The sequence below is a fragment of the Panthera pardus genome, unplaced genomic scaffold (assembly GCF_024362965.1).
Source record: "Panthera pardus isolate Hobbes unplaced genomic scaffold, ASM2436296v1 HiC_scaffold_17, whole genome shotgun sequence".
Taxonomy (NCBI): Eukaryota; Metazoa; Chordata; class Mammalia; order Carnivora; family Felidae; genus Panthera; species Panthera pardus.
In genome coordinates this window covers 2,405,562-2,419,237 of record NW_026526732.1, presented here as the reverse complement: position 1 = coordinate 2,419,237, position 13,676 = coordinate 2,405,562, and the positions used below count along the sequence as shown (strand labels likewise).

Here is a 13,676-nt window from a genome sequence, read left to right as displayed (position 1 = left end):
CCGGCAACCCGAACTTCAGGGACGGGAAGGACAGCGGTACCGCTCACGTGACGCAGGAGCAGGTGCAGCCGCGGGGGGCAGGCCCCACCCCCACCGCAGGGGCCACAGGTCGGCCCCCTCCCCCGCCCGGCGGGCAAACGCTCCGGGAGACCCCGCGGGGCTGCGGCCGGCTCCCCGGCGGGGCGCTGCCGCCCCCTGGTGGCCGCAGGCGGCGCGCGCAGGTCCGCGCGGGCTCGCGGACGCGCCGGCGCTCAGCGCCCCCGTACGGTCGCCGGAGTTGCCGGCAATGTGGCGGGCGTGCCCCGGGGCTCTTGGCGGGGGGGGGGGGGGGGTTAGGGTCAAAAACAAATATTCGAAGTGGAAAAAAAGGAACCGCCTAAAAACGTGTACTCTGCTTGCACTCCGAGGCTTCTGAGTTCAGCGTGGCGCGTTTTCTGCTTGTGCTCTGTATTCTGTTACTCCATCCCGGGATTTGATCTCGTGTCGTGCCTTACTAACTCCTGTTACGTAGCACACGTCTCGGCGCTTGCTACGTAATGCTTTCGTTTTGTGTTGTGCTGGGATGATGCTGGAAACAAGGTGGGGACCGGGAAGGAGGCTCTCCAGGGAAGGTTCACGACTGTGTGCAAACTCCCCTTGCTTGCTTCCGCCGCAGGAAGTATGTTACCGGAATGCAAAGCTTTAACAAAACGGGGCTATACTTCCTGATTTGGAAACTAAACAAAAGGAAAAGTAACCGAATGGGCGATGACGGATCCAGGAACTGAAATACTGGCTCTGACGGGAAAGGGGCATGTAATGAAAGAGGAGATTCCAGATGGTTAGTTAGTTCCACCTTTTGAGCGGAGAGAAACAAAAATAAACTAGATGCCTTCAGAGTTGGTAGTTTTAGTAGGAGACCATGTATTTGCAACGAATAAATCTGTTTCACAGAGAGAAACCAAACGTACAAAACGAATGGGATCTTTTACCATTTCCTCCAGAAACTGGTATAAACTCGTTATAGTAACTATTAAGTTTGAATCCGATGGCAGCATGGCTCAATTCATTTTTAAGTTGCCTTTCATAGTCACATAACAGTAGATTGGCTCTTTATTTTAATTTTTTTCCACGTGAGTAAGTACATTTTGGTTTTCAGGTCATGGTCTATGCATCTGTGTTTATGAATGTGTATGTATTTTATTAAGGATCTAGAAAATACAGTATCTATACACCCTTTAAAGTATATATTCGAGGACAGTTTTTAGGGTCTCCTGAAGTCATAAAGAATAGATTTTTGGGGCGCCTGGGTTGCTCAGTCGGTTAAGCGTCTGACTTCAGCTCAGGTCACCATCTCGCGGTCCGTGAGTTCGAGCCCCGCATCGGGCTCTGGGCTGATGGCTCGGAGCCTGGAGCCTGCTTCCCATTCTGTGTCTCCCTCTCTCTCTGCCCCTCCCCCGTCCATGCTCTGTCTCTCTCTGTCCCAAAAATAAATAAAAACGTAAAAAAAAAAAATTAAAAAAAAAAAAAGAATAGATTTTTTTTTTTTTTTTTAAGAAGAGATATAGTCTCCTCCTCACCAGAAACAAATCCTCAGAATCTAAAATTAAACACTCATTTCCTTAGCTTTCTAAATTCTGGGTCGACCTGGTTCATTTTCCTCGAATTATTAGGACGACAGGGCAGGAGGGTGGCACTGGGGCGAGTCAGCACGCGGGGAGAGTCCTTATGCTTCCGGTCTGTGCCGTAAAGGCCCGGGGCGTGGTGGGTCGTCCCCTCTGCAGACCCCTCGCCGGTGGCACCGGGGGAAAAGCCAGGAGCCGGGCCTCACCTTTGGGAAGAGCCTCTCAACGGAGCCGGAGCCGGGCCTCAGTCACCCGGAGAGGGCCACGCAGCGGCCGCCACAGGATCCGGGAGCCGGGGCTCTGGGGCCCCACCGTGGAAACGCGCGGGACCTCGACAGCCAGGTCATCAGCTGGCTGCCCTTCGCCTTGGACTTCCGGGTGGGCCCTAGGTCTTCCGTCACTGTGGCACAGACACCACACGCCTACCGCCTTCCGCCCGGTGACTCTGTTCTAGCCGGAGATGCTGGGTACCTGTGTGCCCGTCATGCCGGGTGACCCGGGTCCCGCTGGCCGGTCCGCTCCCGGGTGCTCCCACGGGAACAAGAAATCGGGTTTGAGCCAACCTGCCTTTTGCTGTTACCATTACAGGGCTGGCCCCTCCGAGCAGGGCCCGGCCTGGGCCTGGCCGACCTCCTCCTGCACACCATGCTTCCCGCTGCAGGCCGCGCCGTCCTCCCACTCACTCCTCCACACTCTCCGCCCCCTGCGGAGGGGGAGCCCCGAGGGGATGCCATCACGGGAGGCCGGTCACCTTCCGCAAAGATGGCCCAGGCGTCTGCAGCGGGTTGATCATTGATCTGAGTGCCTCTCTCCCTGTTCCCCCCAGCCTGCGCCCATCGCTGACCCCGGCCACGCCCCCCGTGGACCCCGCACACGCCCGACCCCCTGAGTTTTGAGCCATGGTTAATAATAACAAGCAGAAGGCAGATGTGCATTAAAGGACACGTGTCGCGGAGAAGCAAACTCGGAGCCCTCCCTGTAGGTCCGATGTGGGTCCTGCTGGGAGGTGACGGGTTTGGCTTCCTGCCCCTCTCCCGGGACGCTCACGCCCTGCGCGCCCACCCTGGGTGTTGAGGACTCTGTCAGGATCTGACGCGGAAGGAGACCCTCAGCCCAGCGGCTCACCAGGCGGCTCCAGCTCCTGATGCTTCTCTAGGCTGTGGACGGTCACCACGATCAGCCACTCCAGGGGGTCTGGAGGGGGCGTGGGCAGGACCGGGAGGGGAGCCTGGGACGCCCCCTGGGCCGTGCTGAGCTTTGGTCTGGGTGGGAGTGGGCGTCTCCCCTGCCGTCTCCCCCCACTGAGGCTGGCAGGCTCTGTCTCCCTCTCTGCTAATGACCCTGTTCCTTTCCATCGCCCCCCAGGCCCCTTACATGTCAGGTTGGGAATGTGGTTTTCAAGTGATGTGACCTCCCAAGTCACCATGGCTTCCGGTGAATGTCACTACATCATTTTTAAATTAAAAAAATTTTTTAAAAAATATTTATTTATTTTTAAGAGAGAGAGACAGAGAGAGAGAGAGTGCGCAGGGGAGGGGCAGAGAGAGAGGGAGACACAGAATCCCAAGCAGGCTCCAGGCTCCGAGCTGTCCGCACAGAGCCGGTCGCGGGGCTCAAACTCAGGGACCACAGGATCATGACCTGAGCCGAAGTCGGACGTTCAACCGACTGAGCCACCCAGGTGCCCCAATGTTTATTTAGTTTTGAGAGAGAGAGAGAGAGAGAGAGCAGGGGAGGGGCAGAGAGAGACGGAGACACAGAATCGCAAGCAGGCTCCAGGCTCCGAGCTGTCCGCACAGAGCCCGATGCGGGGCTCGAACTCACGAACCGCAAAATCACAGCCTAAGCTGAAGTCGGACGCCCAACCGACTGAGCCACCCAGGCACGCCTTGCTACATCATTTTTATATTTCCTTTCCTTTCCTCTCACAGCGTTCACCTTTAATTGCAGAAGATATAAGCGATGTGTTTTTCCAGGCAGGTAGCTCTGAAATGGTCTCGTGCTGGGGCTTGAAATCAAAGAAACTCCGTGTTTCAGAATTTACAAAAAGCTCTGATTGCTCGTAACGTGTTGTGGGTAAAATATTAAACCAGGGGGGTGTTTCACAGTTATTTAGTCACGTTAACAGGTTTGTTATTACACAGCCGATTGGAGTCTGAAAACCTAGAGGTATGATCGCGTCGGAGTTCTGGCAAAAATGCAAACAGTGCGTCACGAAAGGCTGGGTCCCTCCCCGACGGCAGGGAGGAGCCCGAGCCCCGCGTCTCATGTCCTGCATCCGAGCTGCGCTCTCGTGGCCTCGGGGAATCACTTCCCGGGAGCGTATTTATTTTCTCTGGAACGTGCACTGTGTTTGCTTCTTAGGCTACTGCTCAGGCTTAGAGTGGCTTCTTCGGCCTGCGTTTTTGACGCTTAGAAGTAATTACCAATTATTAAATATGCCTTTTGTGTGTTTTAACTAGAAACAAGCACACCGCTCAGAATCGGCGATTCTGTTTCATGCAGGTGTTAAATGGGGTGGGTCTGTGGGGAGGCTGTTTCCTTCTGGCTAAATGTAAAACCTGTCATACAAGTTTATTGATCATAGAGCTTTGAGGTTGAGCTTTGGTGCAGAGGTAAAAAATGCACCTGTGTTTGGTAGCTGGACGGGCAGTGGCCTGACCCATGTGGTGTGGCCATACCGTGAGATTTTTTTTTAAATTTTTCTTTTACGTTTATTTATTTTTGAAAGACAGAGAGACAGAGCATGAGTGGGGGAGGGGCAGAGAGAGAGGGAGACACAGAATCTGAGGCTCCAAGCCGTCAGCACAGAGCCCAACGCGGGGCTCGAACCCACGAACCTCGAGATCACAACCTGAGCCGAAGTCGGACGCTCAACCGACTGAGCCACCCAGGGCCCCCTGTACCGTGAGGTTTTTGATGTGACACAAAAACCAAATGACGAGCTTTGGGGGCTTTGGACTGTCCTCAAGCCGGTAAAGGAAGACTGAGTAGGAGAGTCGGGGGTCAGGTGCCACGTGTGTTGGGAGGAATGAGGGGCTCCAGGGACAGGAGGGCGCTTGGACGAGGAAGGGACAGAGCCTGGGTGAAAGTCTGAAGAACGTGAAGGAGACGTCAGTGGGGGCTGCAGGTGACAGCCGCAGGAACAGAGTGACAAAGTAAACCTGAAAATCGCACGGACAGGTGTCACCGAAGTCGCTGCTCTGACACATGGGAATGGGGGGCAGCAGGGCAGAGAGTTTGTGAGGGCTGCAGAGAAGCAGCCCTCCGGGGTGCACACAGACACAGGAATTTACTTACGGGACGTGGCTCGTGTGCCTGTGGGGCGGGCAAGTCTGAAACTCAGGGGACAGACTGCGAGCTCAGGCGGGGTGGCTAATCCCAGTCTGGAGGCACACTCAGAGCTTTGGCTTTTCAGACCTTCACCTGATTGGACAAGGCCCACCACACCAGCAGGGACAATTTTGTTTATTCATAGACAACTGACTGCAGATGTTTACCGCATCCATAAAACACCTTCACACCTCACCTGGGTTCGTGTCTCATGAATCATTGGCCACCGAGGTGTGGCCAAATGGACACAAAGTCGACCATCACAGTTACTAAGGAACCCTGGAAAAGGATGCTTGGAACAGTGAAAGAATTCTGAGATGGACAGTCATTTAACCGTCTACACTCGCACACACACCGGGACACCCCGCCGGCCCCCCTGCCCCTGTGGCTCCGTAGGCCTGGGGGTCTGATGCTTCTCCTCCGGGTCCCCCGCGCGGCCTGCCCACCGCCTGAGCCTGTCTGCGGGGGCCGCCTGGCCCTGGGGGGTCCCTGCCATTTTCCTCATGCACCTGTTCTCCGAACCCGCTGCAGGTGCAAAGGGAAGACGGCAGAAGAAATGTCACAGAGTAGTGACTCCATTCCCTCCAGTCAAAGTGGCCCGTGAGGCAAACTGCCTAGTGAATGAAAATGCGGAAAGCCTTCTGTGCTCCCAGCAGCCGACTGGAGAGAAGATTCCGGGGTGTTCCCAGAGGCCGCAGCCTGGGGACGGGAACGCTTCTCGGGGAGGAGATCCTGCGGGCAGCTGGGGTCCGACCCTGTGCGGCTCGGAAATGCCGCCCCTGCGTCTCACCAGCAGGTGGGAGAGAGGCCAGAACCCCTGGGGGCGGGAAGGAAGGACCAAAGGAAGGAAGGACCGAAGGAAGGAAGGACCGAAGGAAGCACCGTAAGGACATTGGTAACCGTCCTGCTCATGACACCGTGAACCCAGCCTCTTTCCCCAATTCCTGCTGTGTCGTGTTCAGAGGGTCTAACTTAGAAAATAAGACTATAGTTTGGGTCCAATATCCCTGCTGCTGTCCCTGATTAGAACGTTAAAAAAAATTGTTCCATGTCATTGTATACTTTCCGAATAAAATATGTAAAAGGGAAGCCCTGTGGCGGTTTTCGTTAATACCTCCTGCATTTGTAAGTTTTCTTTTCATTTAATATTCTTAATAGTGTTTCATTCTAAATCGTCTGAATGCCCTACCACAGATGTGCCGCTGTTTCGATCACTCCTCACGGAAGGGGGGAGAGGGCTGACCCCCGGCGGGTGTGGAATCCGGGGTCTCCAGGCAGGTTGGACCTGGGAGCACTTTGCCGTTGAGCACGTGGGGAGGGAAAGGGCGTGGGTGCCATCAGAAGGACCTCGATCTGCAGGCAGGAGGCGAGCGGAGTGGCCTTGCTCTGGCTGGCAAGTGACAGCCCTTGAGGGGAGGAGCTGGGATTTTGTCCCAAGAGCGTCTGGCTTCCGCCCGAGCTTGTGGCTTTCAGTCCCTTTGAAAGGCGTCTCAGAAGCCTTTATGAAGAGCTTCCACTGCAGGACATTTCCAGAAGTTTCCACGGGACATACACAAAGCTCTGCTGACAACAGGTGGGGGGGGGGGGGAACAGGGTGACACTGTCCCGGGACACGGGAGGCTTCCCTTCCCCAGCTCTGCCTTTGTATTATTCTTGAATTTCTCCGTGGGCGTCTTCGTGGGCGGTCTTCGTCCGTGCATCTCGGTTCTGTCCGTCTCCCTGTCTGCACGGTGACAGCGGGGGAGGGTAGACACGCGGGGTTTTCGGGGACTGATGCCAGCTCACAAAGGAACAGAAGGGGGGGTACAGCAGTGCTGTGCTGGCAACTCAGCTGTGGAACGTTCTGGAATCGGCGAGCTGGCCACGGGGGGGCTAGCAAACCTGCTTTTCTCCCAGACGACCAGTTACTGGGACGCCACCAGATAGGAGGAAAATCAAAATATAAGTAAGCAGTGAAAGCCCAAAGAGAGGTCATCTAGGAGCACATCGTGCCAGGTCAACAGGCCAGACACAAAACCACGAACGCCGTTCAAGTCCACTCGCACGAGGTCTCTACGGTGGCACCATTCCTAGAGACCGGATTTCTAGGAGGCGGGTGGGCGCCAGGGGTGGGGGAGTGGGGACTGCTGTCTGATGGGGGCAGAGTTCAGTTTGGGCAGATGGAAAGTTCTGGAGACGGGTGGTGGGGATAGCAGCACAGCAGTGAGATTGTCTTACCGCCACTGGGCTATGCGCTAAAATGTACATTTTCCCACAATTTTAAAGGAGACGTTTCAAGGAGGACGTTGTTTGGGGATTCCATGAGCACTCCACGAGCACTAGTATGTTCCAGAAGCCTCTGAGGGTCGCTGACGCACCTCTCAGCCCCTGACCCAGCCCACGGGCAGATATGCGGTCGGTTCATTCTCCTGACCCCTCAACAAATCAAAACTATTGACTTGGTTGTTGGCAGAAGTGACCATGAAAATAGAGAGGAAAATCTTTCTCCAAAAAATATGAAAAATCGTCATATTTTCATTTGTATTAGTGTCTTCCTAGAAGATTCTGGAAGATACATTGTAAGTTTGCCTTGGGATCCTTGCCTGAGAATTTCAAACTGTATTAACAAAATCATTTTTTGTAGCCTGTGATAAAGTTTAAATCAGGTTAATTTGTTCATCGATTTGTTATTGAGTCCACGAGGGCACCGGGTGCCAGGCCTTGTGCACAGTGCTGGGGACACAAAGATAGGTGGGCATTTCCCAAGCTTCAGGGAGGTGACGCAGAGGGGAAGGCGGGCGTGAGCACCGGAGGGTGGCCTGTGGGGTGTGGGGAATGTGTGGGGTGCAGGTGTCGTGTTGTCGGGGGCTCTGTGAAGAGGCAGGTCTCAGGGGTCAGACCAGGAAGGGCAGGCCGGAAGTTAGAGGACAGAGATCAGAACGGTCCGTGAAGGAGGCCCAGCACCCAGAGGACGTCTATGTAGCCGGGGAGGAGTCAGTGGCCGACTGGATTTTGGAAAAAGACAAGACAACACTTGCTGACTTTAAAAACACTGATAGCATCATCTGCCTGGGGAAACAGATTCATCGCTCAAGTTGAAATTCGGGCTCCCGGCTGTCCTTCCTGGATCTGCCACAATTCAGACAATGCTGAGATTTGCAAGCCTCACGGACGGGACTGTGCACCTGCTATATTAGAAGAAGCGAGTCAAAGGAGAAAAGAAAGTAACACTTGCGGCCGGCAGCGAGGTGGTTGTGGTTCTGAGGCCCGTCATCTTCTGCCTGCCCACGGTTCCCTCTGACCCGTTTCCTCACCCAGAGAAGAGAGTTTGGAACAGGGCAGCTCCTCCTCGGATGTCTCTGGAGGAGACAACCTTCTGAGGGCAGAGCTCGTGAGGCTTCTGTGATGGGAGTGACAGGACGGGAGGCCAGAGAAACATCCCTAGAGGTGGGTGTTGGCAGGATCCGGAACCTTCCAGCGTACCGAGAAGTTATCCCCTTTCACAGATGTGCAAGATAAAACTCGAGTCAGACAGAATGCTCGCAGAGGATCTGGAGAGGATTTACTGGAAAGAAAGTGCACAGTAACAGACCTTGGACCTGGCAGAATGTTGCTGGAGGCGTCCAGGTCAACACCGGCCATCCCGCTCCGGGCTCTGTGTTGAGGGCGCACAGGTGAAAAGCTGTGTCCCTAAAGGACACCCAGTCTGGCTGGGGACGTAAACAAAGTTAAGATCATAAACCGATGGCTTGAAAATAGCCAAGGGACAGCTACCGAGTGCTGATCGTGGGCCGGGCTCTGCGCTCAACGTTTTATGTATTATTTTACTTAAACCGTGCAATGGTCCCGGGGTTTGTTATTCACAGGGCAGTTGGGTGGCATGTCCCAGGTCACAAAGCTAGGAAGTGACAGAGCGGGATGTTGACCCAAAGGCCCTGACCTCGGCCACTAACCCCGTGTCTGGCGTCAGCTCTGGCTGTGCGTTAACAGAGCTAACGAGGAGGCTTCCAAAACACCAGCGCCCGGGACTCCGCAGACAGACCGAGTCAGAACACTGGGGTTGGCCGAGGCATCAGGGTTTTCTGGGCCCCCCCACCTGCCACGCGGGCGTCGTGCCGGGCTAACAATGAGCAGGGATTGGTGGGAGGTGTGGCCGGCTGAGCCCGGAGACGGACGTGGCCGTGCTGGGGGCTTTGGGCCCCCAAGGGCACGGCTGCAGTGAGGTCTATGGGGGCTGCGTGATGTCACAGGGTGATTTGCCTGTGACAGGACTGCAGATCATCGCGTCCAGACTCAGGGACGTGGTGAAGAGACATCTGGTAATTATTATTGCGTAATCAAGTAAAGAACTGCCTGTGGAGAGCTTATCACGACGTGGGAAATGTTTATGGTAAGTGTTAGATTTTTAAAAAGCAGCACGTAGGACGGTCCGCGCAGGAAGCCGGGCACAGCGGGTCACAGCTGCGTTCCAGGCCCCTGAAATCCCCTCCCCGGGGAGGACACAAAACCCACGAAAGTAGGGAGCATCGCTGAGAGACGGTGACCCCCCGGGGACTCTGTGAGGCAGATCTTGACATACGTCACGAGCTGGGCACAGTAAGACGAACACACTCACATGTTAAATCCGGTTCTGAGAAGGAGCCTCCCTGGTAGGACAGACCCACGACGATCTGCCATTTTCTACTGCCTGATGTCACCCGTGTCCACCTTAAGTATTACAGAGACCATGGGGTGGCCCGGGGAGAAGCGTGGGCCATCTGTCTGCGTGGGCAATGCAGGTGCGGCTCCAGGCAGGGTGACAGGTGTGGGCCTGGTTGCGAAGCCGATCCTGTGTCTAAGCATCCTGGGGAGTCTGTTTTGGGGACCGCACTACCAGGTTTGGACGGAGAGTGAGAGACAAGGCAGTTAGGGAGGAGGTTGTCACCATCATGAGCTCCAGGCTTGGGACATAATTTAGAAGTATGACATGGGACGATGCACTGTTGCAGGAGCACCAGGGCTGGGCTGGGGTGGCACCCCCTCCACCCCCCAGTGTCGGGTGGGGACCGCGGTTTGGGGTCTCCCCCTGTGCGTTTCTCCCACGAGGCATTACGTACAGTGACTTCCCAGAGCAGGGAAGCAAAGTGAATTTCAGAAGCATGTAGACATTCCGACTTGAGAAGGAAGTTCCAGAGGCAATTTCGACTCGCTTAGTAGGAACGGGTTTCTTAGGATAAACTAGGGAGCCGCGTGATCTTGGACATAGGCACCGTCTGTGCAGACGAGGCAAGAATTTATGAAATGGAGAACCTTCCGCGCCAGGCAGAGCCCAGCACAGAGCACGGGAAGGTGCACGCCCGGAGCCTGGCCAGGCAGCCCCACGTCCCCACTTTCCCGGGTCCGTTACGAGTCCGTGCAAGTGGGAAGAAAGCAGACTCGGTGCGTTCAGGGGCTGAAGCAGACAGACAGCAGGCGACTCACCGAGAGCGGGCAGCGCGGGAACCCACGAGGGCGGCTTCCCCCGGTGGCGGCTGCCCGCGGCTGTGTGTTTCCAGGCCGGCCGTGCCATCTGCGTCGTCGTGGGCGCAAAGAGCCTCTGGCTCGCCGATCCGAGGTCCGATCGCGCACAATAGCCGCGGGAAACACGGTAGGCCGCGGATAGGAGACGTTCGCTGCGGGTGCGCCGGAGTCGGGGTCCCCACCTTTGTAGCGCAGCCCGGGCATTTCCTCGCTCCGGAGCCCCAGGAGCCGGTGGTCACGGCTCAGCCCGCGGGGGCGGGTGGCCGGCCGGCCTCAGCAGTAGGAGTCGTTGATGTCACCCGGGGCCTCGACCTCCCTCCCTCGGCCTCTGAGGGTGTTGAAGACCCTGCGGTAGGAGCGTCTGAACGCGGGGTGGGAGAAGCAGTACACCGCTGGGTTCAGCACGCTCTGCAGGTACGTGAGGCCGTTGGTCACGTCGGACACGTGCACCATCGCTCCCAGGACCCTGCAGCCGCCCACCCCTCGGGAGACGGCCACCAGGACCCGGGCCAGGAAGCTGGGCAGGAAGCAGGCCGCGAAGAGGACGACGACCATGGTCACCAGCGCCCGGGCCCTCTGCAGCCGGGGCTGCCGGTCCGGGTCTCGGAGTCGCCCCCGGAGGGTCCTGACGATCCTGGCGTTGCAGAACAGGATGAGGCCGAAGGGGAGAACGAACTGCGCCGAGAACAGGGCTTCCTGCCAGAGGGCGCTGAGGGAGAGCTCCCCCCGGGGCTCCAGGCCGGGGCACTCGGCCTCCGACACGAACAGGCTCCGGTGGCTGAGGCCGAGCAGCAGGAGCCAGATGCAGCCCGAGACCCCCCAGGCCGCCCGCGGGGACAGCAGGTTGACCCTGAGCCGGGGGTGGACCACTCGGAAGTAGCGGTCCACGGCCACGGCCGTGAGGAAGGCGATGCCCGCCCCGCGGCTCAGCACCTGTAGGAACAGGAGGCCGCGGCAGGACGCGTGTCCCAGGGGCCACGTCTTGTGGCTCAGGTAGAAGGCGGCATGGAAGGGCAGGCAGACGGCGAGCAGGAGGTCGGCGGCCACCAGGTTGAGCAGGTACACGGCGTAGGGCTTGTACACCTTGAGGCGGAACGCGAAGGTCCACAGCGCCACCACGTTGCCCAGCAGGCCCAGCCCGCACTCCAGCGCCAGCAGCACGGCCACGGTCGCCTCCACCGCGTCGCTGTGCCGCGAGCAGTTGGCGGCCGGCATGTCCCCCTGCTCGCGCCGCCGGGGTCCCCCGCGAGGTGGCCAAGGGCAGAGAGCCCGGGCTGCGGGCGACGCGCCTTCCTGCAGAGGGAGAGACACGGCTTCTCCCTGCCGCGCGGGGACGGGAGTTCTGCATTTTCGCAGTAGGAAGAAACACTGAACCCGCGGCAGGATGAAGTCAAAAGCAAAGTAAAACGTGTCTGGGGAAAGGGGACCGGGGAGGGGAGGGGAAAACACCCTTTCAGTTTTGTTCTGCTTGGTTTCGCCCTAAAAAGGAGAAGCTGTGTTTCACTTCACGTCATCTGCGCGCCACTGAAGCCATGAGGCCCTCAAGAGCTGGGCGAGCACAGGTCTCCGTCGGCGGGGGCCACGGAAGGAGCCGGAAGGCCCTCGCTCCGTCAGGCTTCTCGTCTCGGCTGTCAGAGGGGGACGCTGGCGACCACAGGCTCCGTGAGCCTCGCGGTGCCTTTCGGGGAAGCTCTCCTCCTCCACGGAAGGGGCACTTCCCGAGACCCTTCTGCACGGCGCTCCGTTTCCCACACGGGCGGTCCGATCGGGTCACGGCCGTCACAGAGGAGGCTCAGCGGAGGCCCGGCCACTTCACGGCTGGCCCCTGATGCTTGTCCCCTTTCTTTGCTGGATTTGATTTTCTGCCGAGGGGCCCCCCTCCCCTCCCACTCTACCCGGATTCGGGTCCGGGCCCATGGGCCTCCACTGGCCCTGAGAGCTGCGTAACACCGATGGCTGGTCAAGACGCACAGATTCCCCCCAGAATGTCAGGGGCGTGAGCCCGGGGACAGGCACTGTGTGCCAGCGAGAAAAGAGTGTCTGCGCAAAGCGGGCGTCGATCCACAACTGTCGCATGGGTCCAATTCTCCCTCCCCATTGTGGACCACGTTTCACTTGTTCTGGGCCATTCTCGACCCTGATTCAGCTGGGGCCTGCACACTGTTGACCCTTCCACCGTCGACCCTCACTCACCTGGGTCCCGACCCTCCTTTGACCCTCACGATCTGGGGCCTGACCCACTGTCGACCCTCACTCACCTCGTTTCTGTTTAGCCTGGTTTGAGCTCTCGAGTCGAGTATCTTCAGTTCCAACTCTGGTTTCTCCGGTCGGCAGCGGTGTGGCTCAGGGGACGCAAACCAACACGGGGCCCCGTCGCCGAGGAGTGACGGTGACGGCCCCTACTTGCAGGGTCGTGACGAGCGTCTGAGACGCTGTTACAGGCAGCGCACTTCGCACCTGGGGCGTCTCGCCCGCTGGACCCGCCTGCACTGTCTCGCTCACCTGTATGTGACGCTGACTTTCAACAACTCCTTTCGCTCCCAACCAGCGCTCCGCCCCTGCACCAAACATCCGTTCTAGGCTGCCCCGATGCCTTGGCTTCTGAGACCCGACCGCAAACCTCTGGAAGCATCTCCGCGATGATCATCGCTGAGATTGGCGGCCTGTTTGTGAGGTGTCGGGCGATGCTTTCATTGTCTCAGAGTTTTCCTTTCCAGCCGGCCCACCGGCCCACGCGTCCCCCACCTCTGCTTCATGCGGGTTCGCCCGCCTGTTTCCCAAGCAGGTGCATTTGGAGAGTCCCCCCCCACAGTCAGAACTGCCACGGCCACAGCGATGCCTTCTCACTGGGAGTGGCTCCTCAGGAGCACGGGAGGGTGTGATCCAACACGTTCCGGGGCAGTGGTGCCCACAGGCCACGTGCCTCCCCTCTACGGATGCCATCGGCACACGACGACGCCCAGGAAAGCCGGCGGCTAAGTCTTCGGGGATGGAAGCTACTTGAATGTGTTTCTCTCCACACACTGAAAACTTTGACAGACCCTAAAAGCTACCCCTTAATTGCAGATTTCAGCTTCGACCCCCAACTTGCTAAATCAGAGATAGTCTAGCTCAGTAGGTAACACAAACATTAATAACTACCCATTTTCCTTTTTAGATACAGGAACTAAAAATAACCGAATTTAAACTTCTGCTTCTTCCTCTCAGTATACATTTATCTTCCTTATTTCTAAAAAACTGAATTGTTCTTTTCTTCCTGGC

The 13,676-nt window shown here is 57.4% G+C and overlaps 1 protein-coding gene across 1 annotated transcript; it reads right to left on the bottom strand.

Moving 5' to 3' along the window:
- Positions 1 to 4,926: 4,926 nt before the first annotated feature.
- Positions 4,927 to 11,763, bottom strand: GPR31 (G protein-coupled receptor 31). Its single transcript, XM_019412778.2, has one exon. It carries the CDS (start codon positions 11,628 to 11,630, stop codon positions 10,689 to 10,691), a length of 942 nt encoding a protein of 313 aa, XP_019268323.2. The 5' UTR covers positions 11,631 to 11,763; the 3' UTR covers positions 4,927 to 10,688.
- Between the last annotated feature and the right edge of the window lie 1,913 nt (positions 11,764 to 13,676).

Excerpts from the sequence above, each read along its gene's own strand:
- GPR31 (XM_019412778.2), bottom strand. The coding sequence starts at position 11,630 with ATGCCGGCCGCCAACTGCTCGCGGCACAGCGACGCGGTGGAGGCGACC.